At 49.1% G+C, this 24,704-nt stretch overlaps 1 protein-coding gene across 1 annotated transcript in view; it reads right to left on the reverse strand.

Moving 5' to 3' along the window:
- Positions 1 to 24,704, reverse strand: part of smpd3 (sphingomyelin phosphodiesterase 3) — a 565,394-nt gene that overhangs the window by 92,028 nt on the left and 448,662 nt on the right. Inside the window, exon 4 of the mRNA XM_072518478.1 lies at positions 6,983 to 7,058. Coding sequence (XP_072374579.1) covers positions 6,983 to 7,058 — 76 coding nt within the window. The remainder of the gene's footprint in view (positions 1 to 6,982; positions 7,059 to 24,704) is intronic.

Here is a 24,704-nt window from a genome sequence, read left to right on the forward strand (position 1 = left end):
CGAGGAGTTGGTAAGGGGCGTTGACAATGGGTGTTGATGAATGGAGTTGGGGAATTGACCAGGGGAGTTGATGACGGGGGTTGGGAAGTTGACAAGGGGAGTCAGAGAGTTACTGAGGCTAGCTGGTGTGGGCAGTTGACAAGGGGAGATGGTGAGTGGAGATGGGGAGTTGACAAGAGTCTCTGGGGAGTTGCTGAGGGGAGTTGTAGAGTTGGGGATTGGTGAGGGAAGTCGGGGAGTTGGTGAAGTGGTTGGTGTGAGGAGTTGTTGAGGGGAGTTGACAAGCGGAGTAGGGGAGTTGGTGAGGTAAGTTGACAATAGGAGTTGGTGAATGGAGATGGGAAGTTGACAAGGAAAGTTGAGGGGAGTTGGTGAAGGGAGTTGGTGAGGACAGTCGATTGATGTTTGAATGATGAGTGGACATGGGAAGCTGACAAGGGGAGTCGGGAGTTGGTGAGGGGATTTGGAGAGTTGACAAGGGGAATTGAGGGAGGTTGGTGAGGAGAGTTGGGAAGGGCAGTTAACACTGGGAGTTGGTGAATGGGTGTGAGGAGTTGACAAAGGGAGTTGGGGAGTTGGTGAGTGGAGTTGGGCAGTTGACAAGGAGAGTTGGGAAGGGCAGTTAACACTGGGAATTGGTGAATGGATTTGAGGAGTTGACAAAGGGGAGTTGGTGAGTCAAGTTGGTGAGTCGAGTTGGGGTGCTGACAAGGAGAGTTGGGGAGGTGACAAGCGGAGTTGGGGAGTTGACGAGGGGAGTTGACTAGGGGAGTTGGGGAGTTGACAAGGGGAGTTGGGGAGTTGACAAGGGGAGTTGAGGTGTTGGTGAGGGGAGTTGGGTAGTTGACAAAGGGAGTTGGGGAGTTGACAAGGGGAGTTGAGGAGTTGACAAGGGGAGTTGAGGAGTTGACAAGGGGAGTTGAGGAGTTGGTGAGGGGAGTTGGGGAGTTGTCAAGGTGAGTTGAGGAGTTGGTGAGGGTAGTTGGGGAGTTGACAAGGGGATTTGGGGAGTTGACAAGGGGAGTTGGGGTATTGACAACGGGAGTTCAGGAGTTGACAAGGGGAGTTGTGGAGTTGACAAGGGGAGTTGGGGAGTTGACAAGGGGAGTTGAGGAGTTGTCAAGGGGAGTTGAGGAGTTGACAAGGGGAGTTGGGGAGGTGACAAGGGGAGATGGGGAGTTGACAAGGGGAGTTGAGGAGTTGACAAGGGAAGTTGGGGAGTTGACAAGGGGAGTTGGGGAGTTGACAAGGGGAGTTGGGGAGTTGACAAGGGGAGTTGAGGAGTTGACAAGGGGAGTTGGGGAGTTGACAAGGGAAGTTGAGGAGTTGACAAGGGGAGTTGAGGAGTTGTCAAGGGGAGTTGAGGAGTTGACAAGGGGAGTTGAGGAGTTGACAAGGGGAGTTGGGGAGTTGACAAGGGGAGTTGGGGAGTTGACAAGGGGAGTTGGGGAGTTCACAAGGGGAGTTCAGGAGTTGACAAGGGGAGTTGGGGAGTTGACAAGGGGAGTTGGGGAGTTGACAAGGGGAGTTGGGGAGTTGACAAGGGGAGTTGGGGAGTTGACAAGGGGAGTTGGGGAGTTGACAAGGGGAGTTGAGGAGTTGACAAGGGGAGTTGGGGAGTTGACAAGGGGAGTTGGGGAGTTGACAAGGGGAGTTGGGGAGTTGACAAGGGGAGTTGGGGAGTTGACAAGGGGAGTAGGGGAGTTGTCAAGGGGATTTGGGGAGTTGACAAGGGGTGTTGGGGCGTTGACAAGGGGAGTTGGGGAGTTGGTGAGGGGAGTTGGGGAGTTGACAAGGGGAGTTGGGGAGGGGAGTTGGGGAGTTGGTGAGGGGAGTTGGGGAGTTGACAAGGGGAGTTGGTGAAATATTGGCCTACTGCCAATTCTGCTAACAAATCATCAGTGTGGGGCAATGGGTACTGTTCAGCACATAATACTGGATTTATGGTGACCTTGAAGTCCCCACAAATCCTTACGCATCCATCTTTCTTGATGATTGGAACTATTTGTGTGGCCCATTCATTGATACTGACAGATTCAAAGACTCCAGAGTTCACAAGTCACTCTAAGTCACTCTCCACCTTTTGATTAATAGTATCTGGTACAGACGTTGCCTTGCAAGCATTTTGCCTTCTTTTCAACTGCAATATTTTTCATGTTGCCTAATTCACTATTGAGCACAACAGAGAGCTTCTTAACATTTTCTGGTCATCATGTTGACTTCGGCCCAGTTCAGTTGAATCTTCTCCAGCCATGTGCAACCCATCATCGCTGGGTAGTTTCCCTTTACTAATCATGGAATTTACAGTGCAGAAGGAGGCCATTCGGCCCATCGAGTCTGCACCGGCTCTTAGAAAGAGCACCCCACCCAAGGTCCACACCTCCACCGTATCCCCATAACCCAGTAACCCCACCCAACACAAAGGGCAATTTTGGACACTATGGGCAATTTAGCATGGCCAATCCACCTAACCTGCACATCTTTGGACTGTGGGAGGAAACCGGAGCACCCGGAGGAAACCCACGCACACACGGGGAGAATGTTCAGACTCCGCACAGACAGTGATCCAAGCCGGGAATCGAACCTGGGACCCTGGAGCTGTGAAGCAATTGTGCTATCCACAATGCTACCGTGCTGCCCTCTACTAATGTAGAGACAAATATGCTGTTTGCCCATTACGTTGCACAGCTATTTCAGTGTGACCCTTCAGTGGAACCACTTCTCCTGTGTATGTCTTCACCATTATCCTTGACGGCCTTAAGAGAATATGGGCCCGATTCTCCCCAAAAATGTCAATGTTAATTTATGGCGGGTTTTTTACGTAGTCTCCTGCCATCTCTGCCGGCGAGTTCCCCACCACTATTCAATGACATTTAGTCACTTTTTTGCCCTGGGGAGTTTTTCACCGGTTTAGCCCACACTTTGAATTTTTTTGAGTACTGGGGAGCTGAACTCAGAGATCGGGCTGCCATTTTGAAAGAATGACCTGATCTCTAAGTGAGCTTGTGGGTCCCCCACCCCCCTCAGATGGGCATGGCCAAGGCGGTACGGAGCTTGTCCCAGTCGGAAGTGGACATTTCCGAAACGCTGCAGAGTGTGGTCCGGTCACCGGGGGATGTGTCCCAGTCATTGAGGAGCATCGCCGAGGGCGTCAACACCATGGTGCCGACATTGGGGAACCGCCAGGGCTGGCAGATCCAGATGATGCAGGGGCAGCCGGGGCTCAAACCTCCTCCCCAAGGTGGACCCCAGGGCCCTATTGGCACCGATCGGGAGGGGTGCTGAGTGCCAACCCGGACCTGACCTATAGAATGGCGACAGTGGGCACCAGCTCCCCCGGGTTCCCCTCTGATGAGGCTGTGTCTCAGGATCAGCACACGGGACAGGGCGGCACGGAAGTGCATGTGCCGCCGACAAGTGAACCGGGGCCCTCCAGCTCCAGAGCCCCCAGAGGACGCCCGCCAGGGGCATCGAGGGCCACGGGTTGAGGTAAGCAGCTGGCTGCCTCCACATCAGATGTGCATCCTGACGGCACACCTCGGTGTAGTGGTAGAGCTAGGAGGGTGAAGCACGTTGAACGTCACTGAGCGCACCAGTGGAGGGTTTGGGGGGATAGGTAGGGGATGCGGAAGTAGTGGTTTGGGAGTTGGGGGGTTGGCACCACCGGGAATAGGGTGTTGTATAGCAAATTGAACTCTTTTTTCCACAACCATCCGATGCCTCTGTCACATTCTTCCGCAATGTGGGCTGAACCCTGGACCCTTTGCCCATCTCTCCAGGCCTCCCACCCCCATGGCACTCACCCACCCTCCGGCCGTGGACATGTCCCTGGAACTGTATACCATCCCCTGGGTGTTCGAATGTGACGTGTGTGGTCTTGCCCCCCGCAGTGTCAGGCACAGCGTCCAGGCATTAAGGTGTGATTGGGATGAAGGCTACTCACCTCCTCGGCTCTCCACAGAAGCCCTTCCACCAGGTTCATGTTTTTAAAAAGGAGTACTAATTGGTGGCAGTGTGAGCACTTGCGGGGAGGCCGCTGAATGACGGGAGGCCGTTGGGAAAGGGGTGGCTCTCGTTAATTGTATGGAAATTGGGCTTAAGTGGTGATAATTGGTTTCTCGCCGCGCTAAGATGAGATCCTGATTTTGCCTATGGGAGCGGGCCGGTTGCATTGCAAACTGTTTGGCGCCTGGCGCGGATCTCGTTTTTGGCCTCTCCCGCTATTCACTGGCCTTGTTACGCTTGAGCGAGAACTCAACGAAACCAGAGAATAGCGCCCTACTCCTTTTATTTTGTTTAAGTGCTGTCTTGGTTTGTTTTTGCTTATTATTTTTACTTAGAGCTCGCTTTTTTTCCCCTGCAGGCATGCTCTACATGTCCTTTTATCCACAGATTTGACATTACATATCTTTACACCAACATTCAACAGCAGAATGCCTTGACTTTGCACATCGGCAACATGTATGAATCTTGAGATCCTTGGATGTTGATTCAGCAGCCATTTTGAGTATTCAAGTACATAAACTAAATTCCTGAACTTCCTTTGCAGCCATAGAAACAATAATTTCCTTAGCCTTTTGCAGAGTAAGATTACTCTCAGTTAGCAAGCATTTCTGAATCACTTTGCTGTGTAGACCACAAACCAATCTGTTCCAAATAGTGTCATTCAACATGTATCCAAACTCACAATACTCTGCAAGTGTTTTAAGTACAGCCACAAATTGTGCAATTGACTCCACCTCTTCTTGGTTTAATTTCATGGAATTCTATGGGTGGCACGGTGGCACAGTGCCATGGACCCAGGTTCAATTCCGGCCTTAGGTGACTGTCTGTGTGGAGTTTGCCCCTTTTCCCTATGTCTGCATGAGTTTCCTCTGGGTTCTCTGGTTTCTTCCCACAGTCCAAAGATGTGCAGGTTAGGTGGATTGGCCCTGCTAAATTGCCTCTTAAGTGTTCAAAAGATTAAATGGGGTTACAGGGTTACCAAGATAGGGTGGGGGAGTGGACCTAGGTAGGGTGCTGTTTCAGAGGGTCGGTGCAGACTCGATGGACTGAATGGCTTCCTTCTGCACTTTAGGGATTCTATGATTCTAAAGCACTCTGCAATCACCAAGAATTTCAGCGGAAAATGTGCTTGCAAAATACCTACATCTGCTTGTACGTCTTAATGCCGGGCTTGTCAGCTTCCACGAAGCTACAGGGGAGATTCAACATTTTTCCACCCATCATGCTCAGGAAATTGGACAACATATTGGGCGCAATTCAACAGAAAGAAATATATATTTGGTTTTGGACGCATTTAGGTGTTTTTCAGTGGCTGCAATTACAAGAAACACCCCACTATTCAATGGCACTTTACCGTTTTTTTTGGCCTCGGGGAGTTTCTCCCTGCTGAGGCGACACTTGAGCCATTTCCTACTGGCACGCCCAGCAGGGAAGGCTCCTTGCAGAGCTGACACGGGGAGTAAGAAAGTTGGTGAGGGGAGCTGGTGAGGAGAGCTTGGTGGTGGAGTTGGGGAGTTCACAAGGAATGTTGGTGAGTGGAATTGGGGTATTGGCAAGGGGAGATGGAGAGTTGGTGAGGGGAATCAGTGAATGGAGCTGAGGAGTTGACAAGGGGAGTTGGCGATTTGATGAGTGGGGTTGGGGAGTTGACAAGAGGGGTTGGGGAGTTGGTGAGGGAAGTTGACAAGGGGATTTGATGAGTGGAGTTGAGGAGTTGGTGAGTGGAGTTGAGGAGGTGATGAGTGGAGTTGGGGAGCTGGTGAGTGGAATTGGGGAGTTGACAAGGGTAGTTGGAAAGTTGGTGAGGGGAGTCAGTGAATGGAGTTGGGAGTTGACAAGGGGAATTGGGGAGTTGTTTAAGGGTGTTTGGAGTTGGTGAGTGGAGTTGGATGGTTAACAAGGGGAGCTGGACAATTGCTGAGGAGTGTTGGGGCGTTGGGGAGGGAAGTTGACAAGGGGTTTTCGTGAGTGGAGTTGGGAATTTGACAAAGGGAGTTGGCGTGTGGATCTGGGGAGTTAACAACGGGAGTTAGGAGTTGGTGTTGAGAGTTGGTGAGGTTAGCTGCCAAGGGGAGTTGGTGGATGGGATTGTGGAGTTGACAAGGGGAGTTGGTGAGTTGGTGTTGGGAGTTGGTGAGGATAGCTGCCAAGGGGAGTTGGTGGGTGGAATTGTGGCGTTGACAAGGGGAGTTGGTGAGTTGAGTTGGGAGTTGTTGGGGGTAGCTAGCAAGAAGAGTTGGTGAGTTGAGTTGGGAGTTGACAAGGGGAGGTGGCAAGGGATTTGGTGGAGTAGTTGGACAGGTGCATTGGCGCGAGCAGGAGGAATTGTTGGGAGAATTAACGAGGTTGGGGGCGGGATGCTATGACTTAACCATGGTGAGGGAGTTGGGGATGTTGGTACAGGAGAGGGAGAAGGTGTGTGGGGTTGTGCGAGAGGTGGGTTGACAAGGATCCAGTGATAGCACGGTCGGGTGAGATGGGGAAGGCAGGGAATGTTAGGAAAGGTAGGACATGTCAAGGATGGGGGAATTTAAAAATGGAGATAGGGAGGGTAGGGGAAGTTCACTGGAAAGCTGCCAAGAGCGGGAGAGTTTGTGAGAGTGAGAGTGTTTGAGGAGAGTGGGGGTAGCTGGATGGGCATGGGCAATTGAAATGGGCAGGGTGGGGTGGATTATGGCATTGACTGAGGGAGGTGAGGAGGGCAGTGGGTGTTGGAATAGTTGGGTGGGACAGATGCCAAGGGGAGCTGGTGAGGGTGGGGGTGGTTGTTGGGGGAGGGCAGGTAGGGGATATTCAGGAGTGTTGGGGAGAGTTTGCTCATATAGGAAAAGTTGGTTCCTGGAGAAACTTGTTGGTTGATTCTTCTGCTCTGCTGCGGGAGAAGAAATAAACTAAAGGAAAAGGATTGAAGTTGAAATGAAACAAAGGCTAGGATTGGCAAATAAATGGGTGAATGAACTGATCAGTGTGTGCTTACCTGCCAAAGCTTGCAAATGAGTGCAGGAAACATATCCCACAATTCTTTGGTCCTGAGGTGTGGTTCCAACTTGCACCTTGTGGGGAGCAATAAAAGGATAATTAGGAAGGTCAGGAAGGAAATCAAGGGTTATGGCGATAAGGCGGGGAGGCAGAGTTGAGGATTATCATATCAGATCAGTCACAATCTCATTGATTGGTGGAGCAATGGGCCAAATGGCCTATTTCTGCTCCTACATATGGAACAATCTTTTTAACATTTCTCGCCTCCTGTAATTTGGACTTCAAGCCAATTAATAGACTCCCTTCAGCCTGACTGGTAAATGCAATGTGGAAGAGATCGCCTAGAATCGGAACTCTTCCGGAAATTAAAACAATGCTGTCCCTAGAAATTGCAAAGAACAAGAACTTTGTGGATGTGATGGGTGTTTCCATAGACCTTTTTTCACAGACTGCACCACCATGAGAATGGTCATCTATTTTTCTCAAACTCATTCATCCTTTTGAAATGCCACTGTTAAAACGAGTAGAGATTTGGAATGAGAGTCTATCCCGAGAGCTATGTGACCTTCAAACCTGTTGACCTAATTGCCACCCAATCCTCTGCTTCTTGAGCTACCCTGCCCTTGATGGATGTTACCTAAAGATTCTCCTCCCCTTAAGTATCTTGTGATGGATCAGTTCAGTTCCTGGACCATCACATTCTCCCAACATTCTCCATCTCTAACTGAAGACAGTGTTGCATAATGTGAATCAATTGTCTTATCCTCAACCAATCTCTGAATGGGAACTCCGGGACTACACTCTTAAGGATAAAGGGTTCTTCAAATAGGAACTGAATTGTTGAAAATTTAGGAAAGAAAGTGAAGTCCTCTCACTGTCTAATACAGGATGTAAACTTAGATGCCTAACACTCATTCAACTGCAGAAAATTCTATTAAGTATATTCACAGGACAGACATTGGTTTCAAGGTCGTATGAGGTGGTGCCTCGATAGCTCCAGACTGTGGCAGTTTTGTTCAATATTATCTATTCCTGGTAACACTTTATACCTGAAAAGATCAGGGTCTAAGGTAACTGGGCCATAACTTTCTCACTCACTCTGGATCCTGTAGTAGAAATAACATTGTTCATCCTTATTCTGTAACTAAAGCTTGAGACCTAAATTAAACATTGACTTCCAGTTAGCATGGTCAAACTGGGGTGGCACGCGGCGCAGTGGTTAGCACTGGGACTGTGGCGCTGAGGACACGGGTTCGAATCCCGGCCCTGGGTCACTGTCCATGTGGAGTTTGCACATTCTCCCCGAGTCTGCGTGGGTTTCACCCCCACAACCCAAAAGATTTGCTGGTTAGGTGGATTGACCACGCTAAATTGCCCCTTAATTGGAAAAAAAATAATTGGGTACTCTAAATTTAAAAAAACCATTGTCAAACTAAACATACTTCATCTGAAGCATGAAATCTGTGGAAACAGTAGTAGAGATGGTATGAGGGAAGAGCGTAATCATTCAATGTCTTGAAATGTTTTCTCCTGAGTTGTGCAGGAGCTAATGGTTCACTATCCATGAGGGAAGCTTACGCTAGCCAGATATGATGGACAAAATTGATGCTTACTATCAATTTTCACACTGAATACTGATGTAGTTATAAGGGACAAAAAACAACACCTGGCACTGCAGCAGCTAGTAGAGTTGCTGAGTAGCTTCTTCTTGATAATAGGCTGAAGTTTTGTCATCAGTAGAACAGGGTTCCAATCATCTGGAGCCATTAGACCTGAATATTTAGGGTCACTTTATTTTTGCTTAAAATTTAATACAGCCTGTACTTTGCTTCAAGCTTGCATATCTCCCCCCCCCCCCTCCCCCCCCCTCCCTGCCCCTGCATATTTCTTGCATACAAAGAACATAGGGCAGGTAAGCATTTTCTCAAGTTTCTTGTGTTATTATTTCCCACCACTGACAACAGTATGATCATTTCCTATCAGAGTGCATATTTGAGAAGCTACAGGCTAATTGGCAGAGTAAAGGTAATTGCTATATAACTGCTTATTCAGCAGGGTATAAGTTTATTACTATAGAACTGTGTAGAGTTATTCTTTTTGAGCAGGATAAGGATTTTAATCAGTGTATAACTATTATATAGCAGAATAAATGTGCCTCAGGGGTCTGTGCTGGGACCACAACTTATCACAATAAACATTAATGATCTGGAAGAAGGAACTGAGGGCACTGTTGCTAAGTTTGCAGATGATACAAAGATCTGTAGAGGGACAGGTAGTATTGAAGGAAGCAGGGGGGCTGTAGAAGGACTTGGACAGGCTAGGAGAGTGGGTAAAGAAGTGGCACATGAAATACAATGTGGAAAAGTGTGAGGTTATGCACTTTGGAAGGAGGAATTTAGGCATAGACTATTTTCTAAATGGGGAAATGCTTAGGAAATCAGAAGCACAAAGGGACTTGGGGGTCCTTGTTCACGATTCTCTTAAGGTTAATGTGCAGGTTTAGTCAGCAGTTAAGAAGACAAATGCAATGTTAGCATTCATGTCAAGACAGTACAAAGTCTTACAACACCAGGTTAAAGTCCAACAGGTTTGTTTCGATGTCACTAGCTTTCGGAGCGCTGCTCCTTCCTCAGGTGAATGAAGAGGTCTGTTCCAGAAACACATATATAGACAAATTCAAAGATGCCAAACAATGCTTGGAATGCGAGCATTAGCAGGTGATTAAATCTTTACAGATCCAGAGATGGGGTAACCCCAGGTTAAAGAGGTGTGAATTGTACCAAGCCAGGACAGTTGGTAGGATTTCGCAGGCCAGATGGTGGGGGATGAATGTAATGCGACACGAATCCCAGGTCCCGGTTGAGGCCGCACTCATGTGTGCGGAACTTGGCTATAAGTTTCTGCTCGGCGATTCTGCGTTGTCGCGGGTCCTGAAGGCCGCCTTGGAGAACGCTTACCCGGCGATCAGAGGCTGAATGCCCTTGACTGCTGAAGTGTTCCCCGACTGGAAGGGAACATTCCTGCCTGGTGATTGTTGCGCGATGTCCGTTCATTCGTTGCAGGACCCGCGACAACGCAGAATCGCCGAGCAGGAACTTATAGCCAAGTTCCGCACACATGAGTGCGGCCTCAACCGGGACCTGGGATTCATGTTGCATTACATTCATCCCCCACCATCTGGCCTGCGAAATCCTACCAACTGTCCTGGCTTGGTACAATTCACACCTCTTTAACCTGGGGTTACCCCATCTCTGGATCTGTAAAGATTTAATCACCTGCTAATGCTCGCATTCCAAGCATTGTTTGGCATCTTTGAATTTGTCTATATATGTGTTTCTGGAACAGACCTCTTCATTCACCTGAGGAAGGAGCAGCGCTCCGAAACCTAGTGACATCGAAACAAACCTGTTGGACTTTAACCTGGTGTTGTAAGACTTCGTACTGTGCTCACACCAGTCCAACGCCGGCATCTCCACTTCATGTCAAGAGGGCTAGAATATAAGACCAAGGATGTACTTCTGAGGCTGTAAAAGGCTCTGGTCAGATCCCATTTGGAGTTTTATGTGCAGTTTTGGGTCCTGTATCTAAGGAAGGATGTGCTGACCTTGGAAAGGATCCAGAGGAGGTTCACAAGAATCATCCCTGGAATGAAGAACTTGTCATATGAGGAACGTTTGAGGACTCTGGGGCAAAAAACAAAGAGGGTGGTGAGTCTGGAACTCTTTGCTGCAGAAGGCTGTGGAGGCCAAATCACTGAGTGACTTTAAGACAGAGATAGCTTGGTTCTTGATTAATAAGGGCATCACGGGTTATGGGGAGAAGGCAGGAGGTTGGGGATGAGAAAATATCCGCCATGATTGAATGGCGGAGCAGACTCGATGAGCCGAGTGGCCTAATACTGCTCCTATGTCTTATGGTCTTATGGTTATTTAACTCGATAGTCACTTGTTCTTGGCTCCATCTGATGGTTGTGGCCTTGAAATATGTTACCACATGCCTAATTTGCATGTGTTGGATTGGTACCTATTCCTATTGCATCTATTTTGGGGCGTGTTGAGTTGCTCCCATGCAAAAGTGTGCCAATTTCCCTTCCCACCCTCCCACCCCACCAGGTTGGATGGGAATTCTCTGTGGTTCGTTCCAAAACAGTTTTATTGCTGGTATGGGTGGTTTGGTAGGCTTCCTTTATTGTAAAGGGTGAGAGATAGTAGCAAGAATATAGGAGTTAGCAGGAGCAGCTAGGTAGAAGAGGACATTCTGCAGGACGCCGTTCCCATAGTGAGTCTTCATGGAGCATTTCTCCTCCTTGAACTTCATAGAGGAGCGATGCTTCAGGTACCTTCACTTACAAAGGAGACTATCACTGAGCCTCATACCAAGGCATGGATAATATTGCCTGCCAGTCAAGGTCATTGTGCCCTTTAATTTAATGCAGCGGGTGCTTTCCATATTGCAGCAGGTGGCATCAGCAACATTTTCCATCAGGAATATCGCTAAGGCCCTCTACACCAGGAGAAACCCCAATATTTCTTTCCAAATTTTTAGGGCGAAGTGGGGCGAGAGTGCACTAGATTTCACCTATGTTACAGACTTCTCCATGGTCAAAGGTACCATAAACTGCAATCACGTGCATCTCCTGATTTGTTCCTATTAGCAGTCTAGTACCTTTATCAATTGAAAGGGGTTTTACTTTCTTAACTTGCAGTGTGTTTATTGTCATAGGCAATTCAACATTTGGATCTGTGCCCAGTTTCCTGATAGCGGTCATGATTAATTCACCTGTGCCACCCCACCGTGTCGCCCTTATTGCAGCCACACCACCAGGTTACAGGCTGGTCGTTCAGCGACAAGGACTATTCTTTTCAGATATGGCTTATTAATCCTGTCATGAACTGCTGCCTCTAGCTCTCAGAGAGCAGCTCATCAAAGGTCGCTTCATGTGAACAATCCCTCCCTTCCCCAATACACCAACAGTCCCAGAACCCTATCACCATTGTCCTTTCTAGCATCGTCCAATTGTTTTCCTTCAGTCCTATCTTATGGTAATTGCCCTCAAATAAACATCAACACCAAACTCAGAAAGTTATCCAACAACCCAATTCCATGTGTGTCGAATAATCAACAGAAACCACCCATACCATAATTCATCTTTAGTGCCTACCTTCAGTGCCCATCCCTATCTTGGTGTCCCAACAAAGTGTTTCCTCAATGACTACAGCTTGGGAGCTAGTTTCCATTGAGGGCACCTCTGAATGCTGTGTTGGTAAACTGTTAGCAGCTCTAGGCCTTAATGGCCTAGTTGCAGCATCTCAATGTAGGCTTTGACAGTCTGTCCTAGCTAGGTACTACATGATCAGGTGTGTAGAGCATATGCTCCAGCACTTACATCAGATTTCTAGGCCTGCAGGTTCAAATCCCATTACAGGAATTAAGCACAAAATCTAGATTGCTATTTTCGGAGCTATCTTATCTCATAAGTGAAATCTCCTCTGTTTTGATGGCTTGAGTAGAAATTAAATGTTCCATGACATTGTTCAAAGAAGAAATGTTCTGGTCAACATTCACCCTTCAGCCAGTAACACTAAAAACAGGTAAACCAACCTGTAAAGTTAGCTCTGTTTCTCTTTCCGCAGTCTTTGTCTGACCTGGCGACTGTTTCCAGTATCTTCTGTTATTATAATTAATCATCTGCCTCATTGCTGTTTGTGGAACCGGACAGTGTTCAAAATGTCTGCTACATTTGCTTTGAGAGCACCAATCACTACAATTTATTCTGTGAAGTGCTTGAAAGAGTCACAGAGTCATTAAGACAGAGAAGGAGACTATTTGGCCCATTGAGTATGTGACTCTTTGTGGAGCAATCCAATCAGTCCCATTCTCTCCTTCTATCCATGTAGCTCTGGAAGTTTATTTCCCTCAAGTTCCTTTTGAAATCATTCATCATTGCTGCTTCAACCATCCTGTAGGAAACGAGTCATTACCACTCTCTGCATAAAAAGGTTCTTCCTCACAATCCTTCTGTATCTCTTGCCCCAAACCTGAAATCTGAGCCCTTCACCCCTTGCACCGTCAACGAATGAGAGCAGCTTTTCTTTGTCTACCTTATTTAAACCTGTCATAATCCTGCACACGTTCCAAGGAGATTAACTGCAGCATCTCCAATCTGATCTTGTAGCTAAATCCTTCAACCCTGGAACCATTCTTGTAAATCTCCTCCACACCCTCTTTAGGACCCTCAAATCCATTGGACAGTATGGTGGGCATAACTGGATGCAATATTCCAGTTGTGGTGTAATCAGAGTTTTAAACAGTTCAGCATAATTTCCCTGCTTTTGTTCTCATTATCTCTAGTTATGAGGATCAAAATCCCTTTCACCTTGCTAACTGCTCTCTCATTATGTCCTGCCACCTTCAAAGATCGATGAACCCAAGCCCCTCCATTCCTGCACATTCTTTAGAACTGTTCCATTAAATCTACAATGCCTCGGTGGGACTTGCCGCGGTGGTCATGGAGTAGGAGGTCGCACATTTGGTAACTCCTACTTGTGACAAAACCTTTGGAACTTTTCTCCCAATTTTTCTGGAACTTACTTGATAAATCGGTGAAGAGTGAGACAGTAAGGAGAAATCCCCCACCAGTGTATGGAGCATTGGACTAGTAGTGGCCATGTAAGGAGACATAGTCAAGCAAGGAAGATGCGTGCAGAGCCGGCAGCGCACGAAAGCATGGCGGAGGTGCAGAATCCTGGGGTGGTGGCACAGTGGTCGACGGTACTGATGGTGATCTTTGAGGAGAGCTTCGCCAAGCTAAAGAAAGATACGCTGGACCCGATTAAGGCATTGATTGATCGGGTGGAACAGGGTCCAGAAGCCCACGGACGGGTGATTCAGAAGGTGAAGGAAAAGGTGTGTGAGCACGAGGACTATCTAACCGCTTTGGAGGCCGAGGGGGGGCTGATGAAGGACCACCAGAAAAGATTGCAGGAGAAGCTGGGGGACTTGGAGAACAGGTCCAGGAAACAGAACCTGAGGATCGTCAGCCTCCCGGAGGGCAGAGAGGGATCAGACGCAAGGGCTTATGTGGAAAGTATGCTGGAAACGTTGATGGGAGATAGGGCGTTTACGCAACCCTTGGAAGTGGACAGAGCGCATAGAGCTCTTGCAAGGAAGCCGTGAGCGAATGAACCGCCGAGGGCAATGTTGGTGCGAATGCACCGGTTCCTGGACAAGGAACAGATTTTGCGGTGGGCCAGGCAGGTACGGAGCTGCAAGTGAGAGAACTGTACATTGCGCATCTACCAGAACCTGGGCGTGGAACTGGCCAGAAGGCGAGCCGGATTTAATAGGGCAAAATCGGCCCTCTTCAAGAAGAGGGTGAAGTTTGGGATGTTGTATCCAGCACGTCTTTGGGTCACATTTGAGGGCCAGGAACTTTATTTTGAATCACCGGGTGAAGTGATGAACATTATCAAGGACAAAAGGCTAGCAGGGGATTAAGGTCACTGAACTTCGGGGGAGGGCATTGAGGTGGCGATTTGGTCAAAATGACTTAAATTTTTTTTTTAAAAAAATGTTTATAAAGAATTTTTAACAGAATTTTCAACCATATAAACAACCCCCCCCCCCCCCCCAATAACAAAAAAGAAGAAAAAACTCACATAGCAAGACATAAACATGGCAAATCAATATGATACAGAAGTTTGTACATTGGATTCCTCCCGTACATATCAGTTTTCCGGATTGTTTATGTTTTTCTTGCTCAGATGCCCCCCCGAAGAACCGCCCTTCCCTATCCCTCCCTCTCCCCCCCCCCCAGAAAGAGATGTGTCCCCCCTCCTCTCCCCCCCTTCCCCCCCCGGGTTGCTGCTGCTGTCGACCGAACTCCATCTAACGCTCCACGAGATTGTCTAGGAATGGTTCCCACCGCCTGGAGAACCCTTGCACAGACCCTCTCAGGGCAAACTTTATCCTTTCCAACCTGAGAAACCCTGCCATATCATTTATCCAGGCTTCCACACTGGGGGGCTTCGCATCTTTCCACACTAACAAGATCCTTCGCCGGGCTACCAGGGACGCAAAGGCCAGAATGCCGGCCTCTTTCGCCTCCTGCACTCCCGGCTCGTCCGCTACTCCAAATAGTGCTAGCCCCCAGCTTGGCTTGACCTGGACTTTCACCACCTTAGATACTGTTCTCGCAACTCCCCTCCAGAACCCAGCCAGTGCCGGGCATGACCAAAACATATGGACATGGTTCGCCGGGCTTCCTGAGCACCTCCCACATCTGTCCTCCACCCCAAAGAACCTACTCAGCCTCGTCCCCGTCATATGCGCTCTGTGAACAACCTTAAATTGTATCAGGCTAAGCCTGGCACACGAGGAAGAGGAATTAACCCTACTTAGGGCATCAGCCCATAGACCCTCCTCAATCTCCTCCCCCAGCTCCTCTTCCCATTTACCCTTCAGCTCCTCTACCAAAGCCTCCCCCTCGTCTTTCATCTCCTGGTATATCGCCGACACCTTGCCCTCTCCGACCCATACGCCCGAAATCACCCTGTCTTGAATCCCCTGTGCCGGGAGCAGTGGAAATTCCCTCACCTGCCGCCTCACAAACGCCCTCACTTGCATGTACCGGAAGGCATTTCCCGGGGGTAGTCCAAATTTCTCCTCCAGCGCCCCTAAGCTCGCAAACGTCCCATCGATGAACAGGTCCCCCATTCTTCTAATCCCTGCCCGATACCAGTTCTGAAACCCCCTGTCCATCCTTCTTGGGACAAACCGATGGTTATCTCTGATCGGGGACCACACCGAGGCTCCCATCGCGCCCCTATGTCGTCTCCACTGCCCCCAGATCTTTAGCGTTGTCAAAATGACTTCTATGTTGTTTTGAATATGCAGTGCTATCTGTAACAAGGGGTTATTTTTGTTTCTTGTTCTTCTTTTTTCTTTGGTTGCTTTTGCCCCTTCCTTTTTTTCTTTGATTTTCATTGTGATATGATGTTTGAGCAGCTGTTCAGAAATGTAAAGTTTACTCTGATCCATTGGAAGATGGGTAGTGGGATTTTTTCTACTATTTGTTTACTGGGGACTGTGATGCTTTTAATATGGATGTCCAAGCGGGAGGGAGGGTGGGGAGGGAGGAGGGGGAACAATGGGGAGATAGGATGTCTGGTGCCATGGTTGTGAGCTACCAGGCTAGCTATGTCAGCTAGCTCACGGAAGCGCAGTGGGGGGGTGAGCAGGTGATAGGTTTGATATGGGGGGGTTGGGTTCCTGGTGCTGTTACTAGGGGGGAGGGTGGGGTGGGGGGGAGCTGCTCTGTTGACAGGGGAGGAACTGTTGCTATGGGACAAAGAGGAGGTTGAGGATGGAGGATGCCCAAGGATGGGCCCGAGGAGGCGAGGGACGCGAGCTGGTGGCTGGCCTAAGAAAGGTGATGGCTAATCGGCAGGGGGGATGTGGGGAGGGGTGGGAAGCTCCCCGACTAGGCGATTACTTGGAATGTCAGAGGGCTAAATGGGCCGGTTAAGAGGGCTCGCGTGTTCGCGCATCTGAGGGGGTTGAAGGCGGCGTGGCAATCTTACAAGAGACACACCTAAAGGTTATAGACCAGACCAGATTGAGGAAGGGGTGGGTCGGCCAGGTATTTCATTCAGGGCTGGACTCTAAGACCACGGGAATCGCGATCCTGATTAATAAATGGGTGGCATTTGAGGCAGGGAGAATCGTGTCAGACGCGGGGGGCAGGTGTAGCCACCTAAGTTGGCCAACTCCTGATTTAAAATGGAGAACAGCAAAGGCTGAAGGGAAATTCAACCAACACAGGCAGAAACCAGCGGGTGCAGGTTTACTCTGTATTAAACTCTGTAAAAGCCCAGACAGCATCGATACCAGCAGCCATCTGCATAATAATGTAGCAGCCATCTACATACTAATGCGCGATCCCCGGGAACAATCGCAACATTTGGGACAAACAAAGCTATGCCAGACTTCCTGGCGCCAGCAGGAGCCAACACAAAAGAGGTTAACGGATACCTCAAGACTGCCCATCGATCAGGGAACCGCTCCAGTATTGGAGAAATCGAACCAAGCGATTGCAACAAAGTCCAATCACCTAGAACCAGGTATAGGGTCCGCCCCGAAAGGCGGGAAGCCCCTGGGGACTATAAAGTTAAGCCCCAAGTTCAAATCGTTCTTCTTGACCGGGTCACACAGCAACGCGAACCAACCCTTGGCTGCCGCCAAGAGACCGTAAGTCTTAAGTCAACGCTTGCTACGAGATAGGCGCTCCTAGCTACCAATCCGTACCAACTTCGAATCCCGCAGACTCAGAACCCGAACGAAAGGCCATTTGTTCCCCTGACCTGGTGGGCCAGTCCGAAGTTAAGTATAGGCCTGTTAGTTGTAGAAGTAGCTTAGACGTAGAATTTGTGCATGAGTAGCGATTACTGTGTATAATAAATGTGCTTTGATTTGAATCTTACTAATCGGTGTATTGAGTTATTGATCATTACTTGGACTTGAACCTCGTGGCGGTATCATAAAGATACCTGGCGACTCGTGAGCAAAGGTTATAAAACAGAGCCAATTGAACCAACCAAAAGTTAGCAACACAGGTACATTATGGTGAGTGGGAAGCTTGAGGGGATGCGGGTGGTACTCGTGAATTTATATGCACCAAACTAGGATGATGTGGAATTTATGAGGCGGGTGTTAGGTAAGACCCCGGACCTAGAGTCACATAATCTGATCATGGGGGAAGATTTCAATACAGTCATTGATCCAGGATTGGACCGGTCAAATCTAGACCGGGAGGGTGCCAGCATAACGAAGGAATTAAAGGGGTTTATGGAGCAGATGGGGGGAGTTGTAGCCATCAGGGATGGCCACGTCCCAATTACAAAATGGACACTTGCAAATAATGCAGGGAAAATTGGACAATAGTAAGAAATGAGCAGGTGCAAGCTCTGTCTGTTGATTAGACATAGCAATCTACATACTAATGAGCCATCTCCGGGGACAAAAGGGAAACATTTAGATACACAATGTTAAGGCAGACACCCCGGCGCCAGAAGAGACTAAAACAAAGCAAACCGACGGTCACCTAGGACACGCCCAGCAATCAGGGAACCCACCCCTCTATTGGAGGATGATCGATACGGATGTTTGGGAAAGACCCAATTAGTTGAGGCCAAGTTCAAGGCCCGCCCAAAAGCGCACAAAGCCCTTTTTAGTATAAAAGGTATTCCCCAAGAGAGAATCTTCCTCCTTTGACTTTGGCTCTCAGCGAAGAGAGAGACCAGCCTAGCAGCTACATCCGACCAAGTAAGTTCCAAGTCAACGCACGCTACAAGATAGACGCTCCTAGTTGCTACCCTGTAAACAGCTCAACCAGCAGCCTCAGAACCGAGCAACGGCCATTGTTCCTCTGACTGAGTGGGCACCCGAAGCTAAGTATAGGCTTTAGTAATAGCGGTAGTTTAGTTTGTAGAGTTTATGCATGAGTAGATTTGACTGGGTGTAAATAAATGAGCATTGCTTTTGAACTTACTAACTGGTGTATCGAGTCATTGATCAGTATTCGGTTCTGAACCTTGTGTCAGTGTCGAAAGATACCTGGCGACTCTTGAGCAAACGTAATTAAACAAAGCTAAATTAAGAGAGTAGACCCATGGAGGTTCGGACGGCCAAGAGTGAAGGAGTTTTCATTTTTCTCCCATGTCCACAAAGTATATTCTCGGATCGACTTTTTTATCCTGAGCAGGACTCTACTGCCGGGCTACTGAAGGAGCGGCAGAGATTACAGGTTGAATTTGGGCTGTTATCTACAGAGAAGGCGGTGGAACAACTGAGGAAGGCAAGGAGAGCGGTGTATGAGTATGGGGAAAATGGACCCTTTTAATGTGGAGGGACTCGAAGCCCCCGAGTGTCGAGACCTGGGTTAGTGACATGGCTGGGTTTCTCAGTCTCGAGAAAATAAAGTTTGCTTTAAGAGGGCAGCCGTTAGTCGACTTTCTTGGGGAAAATTAAAATGTCAGCAGAAGCAGTATTCCAAAGGGGGGCAGGGTGGGGGGGGGGGATAGGTGTTAGATGGTTGTGGTGTGTGAAGATTGGGTCGGATGGGGAAATGTTTATTTTACCATGTCAATGTTACTGTTTTTGTTAATGTTATAAAAATTTGCAAATACTTTAATAAAAATATTTAATAAAAAAAAGAGTATGGGGAAAAGGCCAGTAGAATGCTAGCACACCAGCTGAGGAAAAGGGATGCGGCCAGGGTGATAGGGAGAGTAAGGAACAGAGGTGGGAATTCGGTCCTGGACCCAGTGGGGGTGAATGAGGTGTTTAAGGACTTTTAGAGGAAGTCATATGAGTCAGAACCCCCAGCTGGGTGGGGGAGGGGAGGGGGGTGGGGGGGGGTGGGGGGGGTGATGAGGCAGTTCTTGGGCCAGCTGAGGTTCCCGAGGGTGGAGGAAGAACTGGTGGAAGGGTTGGGAGCCCCAATTTCAATTGAGGAAATAATGGAGGGACTGGAGGTCATGCAGTCGGCAAGGCCCCTGGGCCGGACAGCTACCCGGTGGAATTCTACAAGAGGTTCTCGGAGATATTGGGCCCACTGCTGGTGAGGACATTTAATGAGGCAAGGGAGAGGGGAGTCCTTCCACCAACAATGTCACAGGCCTCGATCTCATTGATTCTGAAGCGGGAAAAGGACCCTGAGCAATGCGGGTCATACAGGCCGATCTCCCTATTGAATGTGGACGCCAAACTGCTGGTTAAGATACTGGCCACAAGGATAGAGGACTGTGTCCCAGGGGTGATAGGGGAAGACCAGACGGGGTTTGTAAAGGACAGGCAACTCACAGCCAATGTTAGAAGGCTCTTAAACATTATCATGATGCCCTTGGGGTGGGGGGTGGGGGGGGGGGGGGGGAGGAGGGGGGGGGAGATGGAGGTGGTGGTTGCGATGGATGTGGAGAAGGCCTTTGATCGGGTGGAGTGGAATTATTTGTGGGAGGTGTAAGGTTTGGGTTTGGTCAGGGCTTCATTGATTGGGTGCGGTTGCTGTATCAGGTACCAGTAGCAAGTGTGCAGACAAATCGGCGGATGTCGGGCTATTTTAAACTGCACCGAGGGACAAGGCAAGGGTGTCCCCTCTCCCCGCTGCTGTTTGCTCTGGCCATAGAGCCATTGGCTATGGCGTTAAGAGCTTCCAGGAACTGGAAAGGGCTGGTCCGGGAGGGGGGGGGGGGGGTATAAATTGAATATGGGGAAAAGCGAGATGTTCGCGATCCAGGCGAGGGGGCAGGAGAGGAGACTGGGAGAGCTGCCATTTAGAATGGTAGGAAGGAGATTTCGCCAACTGGGAATCCAGGTGGCACGGGAATGGGAGACATTGCACAAGTTAAACCTATCCCGGCTGGTAGATCAAATGAAGGAGGGCTTTAGGAGATGGGACATGCTCCCGCTGTCACTGGCGGGGAGAGTGCAGACCGTGAAAATGACGGTCCTCCCCAGATTCCTGTTTGTCTTTCAGTGTCTCGCCATCTTTTCCCGAGGGTCTTTTTTAAATGGTTGAATAAGGTGATTTTGGGCTTTGTGTGGGTGGGTAAAACCCCGCAAGTGAAGAAAGTGTTGTTGGAGCGTAGTCGGGGGGAGGGTAGATTGGCGCTGCCAAACGTTTGTAACTACGACTGGCGGCTAATATAGCCACGACTAGGAAGCGGGTAGTTGGGGAGGGGGGCCGGTGTGGGAGCGAGTAGCGGCGGCATCGTGTAAGAACACAAGTTTGGGGGCACTGATAACGGCACCTCTGCCGTTCTCGGCGGCCCGGTACTCCACAAGCCATGTGGTGGTGGTGGCTCTGAGAGTCTGGGGACAGTGGAGAAAATATAGGAGAGCGGAGGGAGCATCGGTCTGGGCCCCGATTTACAACAACCATCGGTTTGTGTCGGGAAGACTGGATAGGGGGTTTCGGAGATGGCAGAGAGTAGGAAATGAGAGGATGGGAGATCTATTTATAGATGGGAGCTTCCCTAGCTTGAAGGATTTGGAGGAGAAAATTTGAACTGCCAACAGGGAATGGGTTCAGACATCTGCAGGTACGGGATTTTCTGAGAAGGCAGGTTCCGACCTTCCCGCCCCTGCCACCACGGGGGATACAGGGCAGGATCATTTCCAGAACATGGGTGGGAGAGGGGAGGGTATCAGATATCTACAAAGAACTTATGGAGTCGGAGGAAACTCAGATAGAGGAACTAAAGGGCAAGTGGGAAGATGAGCTAGGGGGAGAGATTGAGGCGGGTCTGTGGGCAGATGCCTTAAGCAGGGTTAACACATCCTCATCATGTGCCTGGCTTAGCCTGATGCAATTTTAGTTCACCGGGGACACATGACGGTGGCATTGATGAGCAAGTGTTTTGGGGTAGTGGACAGGTGTGCGCGGGAGGTCCAGCAAATCATGTCCACATGTTTTGGACATGCCCGAAGCTTAGAGGGTTTTGGCAGGGTTTTGCTAAGGCTATGTCCATGATACTTAAAACACGGGTGGTGCCGAGTCCAGAGGTGGCGATCTTTGGAGTGTCAGAAGAGCCGGGAGTCCAGGAGGAGAGAGAGGTGACGTTTTGGCCTTTGACTCTCTGGTAGCCCGGAGACGGATTCTGTTAATGTGGAGGGACTCGAAGCCCCCAAAACTAGAGACCTGGGTTAGCGACATGGCTGGGTTTCTCAGTTTCGAGAAAATAAAGTTTGGCCTCAGAGGGTCAATGTTGGGGTTTGTCTGGAGGTGGCAGCCGTTCGTCGACTTCCTCGGAGAAAAGTAAAGTGTCAGCAGAGGCAGAAATCTAGAGTGGGGGGTGGGGGGGGTTAGGCTATTGTTTCATTGTTGGGGGTTCGAAGAATGTGATAGGGATGGAAATGTTTTATGTACCATGTTTAATGTTGCTGTTATCGTTATTATTATAAAAACTACACATACCCTAATAAAATGTTTTTTAAATAAAAGTTTACAATGCCTCTCCCTATCCCTTCTGCTGGAATGCATCACATCATATTTCTTTGTATGAGATTCCATCTGCCGCTTGTCTACACGAAGCCCTGTTGCATTCAATTGGCCAGGCTAGGAATGCTCATTCACACTTTCTCGAATAGGGGGCCACATTTGGCATTTTCAATCCTCCAGCACCTTCCCATATATCTAGGGAAGATTATGGCAAGCCCTTCTGTTATCACCACACCCATATCCTTTGGAAACCTTTGGGCTGTCAAAGGTAAGGGGGTGAAAGGTTATTGGAGGTGGACGAGAATGTGGAGTTGAGGTTTTGGTCAGATTAACCATAATTTTATTGAATGGTGGAGCAGGTTCAAGAGGCCGAATGGCCTACTCCTGCTCCTAATTCATATGATTGTACATCATAAGGCACTCCATAAATGCAAATCATTTCTATTTCTATAATGATTCAGCACCGTAACAAATAATTATCGTACAATAGTTTGGAATTACACTTTTCATAAAAAGGAAGGGATAATTTCACATTACCATTGAATGCTGTGAAGGCCTGACATAATTCAGATATTTCAAAGCTTTTGCCTAACTATTACATGTTGAAATTATAATTTACACTTTACGTGAGTGGCATGGATTCAGAAAATCCAATATTCGGCCGCAGAACTCCGGTCCCTAGCAACTAATTCCATTTTATCATTAAGGAGCAATTGAATGCGTCATTTCCATCACCAAATGTAATGAGGCACACTGAAGCACAAAACTCCAAATGTCAGATTGATTCTTGCCAGATGAGTCTGTGTCGTGACCTTTTCTTTTCCATTTCAGAGAATGCTGCCAATCAGAGTTTAATTGCAGTCCATTGTGAAGAAGCAGGTAGGGATCAGGCAGTACCTGCCTGTTATGCAGCAACAGTCAGGTGTTTCAATCAGTATAGGGGCATGGGGAGAGGATCCTAAGCAGATGAAATGGTCACTTGCCACCTTCGTATGTAAATGTGACTGCTCAGGTGTGTGGTTCATGCATGCATATGTGATTGCGCATCTGGTGTATGTAAAGTTGCATGTCCAAAGTGCGTTTTTTTATGTGTGTTTATGTGGCGTTTCAATACAAGCATGTTATGTCATAATGTTCAAAGGTGTCGCACTTGAAATGTCACAAAACCATGGGTAACAACTAATGATTGTCCAAAACGAGAAATCAACTGTTGTGTATCAATCAAATATTTAATTTAGAAGTCAAAGGGTTAGAAAGGACTGAGATGGTGAAGAGAGTTGAGGTGCTCTTCATTCGCAAAAAGTCCCACGTGATCAGCATATCAGATAGCCTCTCCTAATCAAACTCCTACTGCCTGGCTTAATTTGCTGATCCCTTTTTAGAGATATGGGGCGAAATTCTCCGGAAACGGCGCGATGTCCGCCGACTGGCGCCCAAAACGGCGCAATTCAGGTGGGCATCGCGCCGCCCCAAAGGTGCGGAATGCTCCGCATCTTTGGGGGCCGAGCCCCAACCTTAAGGGGCTAGGTCGCCGCCCCGCCAGCTGGCGGAAAAGGCCTTTGGTGCCCCGCCAGCTGGCGTGGAAATGACATCTCCGGGCGGCACATGCGCGGGAGCGTTAGCGGCCGCTGACAGCATTCCCGTGCATGCGCAGTGGAGGGAGTCTCTTTCGCCTCCGCCATGGTGGAGACCGTGGCGGAGGCGGAAGGGAAAGAGTGCCCCCACGGCACAGGCCCGCCCGCGGATCGGTGGGCTCCGATCGCAGGCCAGGCCACCGTGGGGGCACCCCCCGGTGCCAGATCGCCCCGCGCCCCCCCAGGACCCCGGAGTGCGCCCGCGCCGCCTTGTCCCGCCGGTAAGGTAGGTGGTTTAATTTACGCCGGCGGGACAGGCATTTTAGCGGCGGGACTTCGGCCCATCCAGGCCGGAGAATCGCGCGGGGGGGGCCCGCCAACTGGCGCGGCACGATTCCCGCACCCGCCGAATCTCGGGTGCCGGAGACTTCGGCAACCGGCGGGGGCGGGATTCACGCAAGCCCCCGGCGATTCTCTGACCCAGCGGGGGGTCGGAGAATCTCGCCCATGAAGGCACATGTTTGGTGCCTCTAAACCAGACAGCTCCTGATCGGTTCGTCTCGTTAGGCTTCAGTGATAGTCCAGCTAGGAAAAGGTAACTCTGATTTCAGTATGGGTCCACTAACAACATATACATTGCTGGCAGTGCGGACAATCACAAATGGTGCCAATGGACTGGATGGTGATGTAAATGGTAGATGATTATGCTCTTCAGCCTGTTAAGCAGCTCATCTCAGAGAAGAACAACTCCAAAATCAAAACTGCATCCCTTCAGTTGCTTGTGGCATGCATTGTACCAGTGTAATATTAGCTGGCTTGGATGAGAGAGTGGGAGATGCTCCGCACAAACCCCACCTACTTAAATGTACTTAATGTGCAGGTTGCCCAGCAAGTCATTGTCGTGTTTTTCAGCAATGTCCTTTAGGGAAGGAAATCTGCAGTCCTCACCTGGTCTGGCCTACATGTGACTCCAGATCCACAGCAATGTGGTTGACTCTTCAATGCCACTGAAATGGCCTAGCATTAGCCGACAGGTGCCTCTCCTTTACAAACCCCGTCTCACCCACAGCACACAGTCTTCAATCCGCGAGGCCAACAACTTGGCATCTACATTCAACAGTGGTATCGGACGGTAGGACCCACACTGC

Source organism: Scyliorhinus torazame, chromosome 10 (genome assembly GCF_047496885.1).
Source record: "Scyliorhinus torazame isolate Kashiwa2021f chromosome 10, sScyTor2.1, whole genome shotgun sequence".
Classification (NCBI taxonomy): Eukaryota; Metazoa; Chordata; class Chondrichthyes; order Carcharhiniformes; family Scyliorhinidae; genus Scyliorhinus; species Scyliorhinus torazame.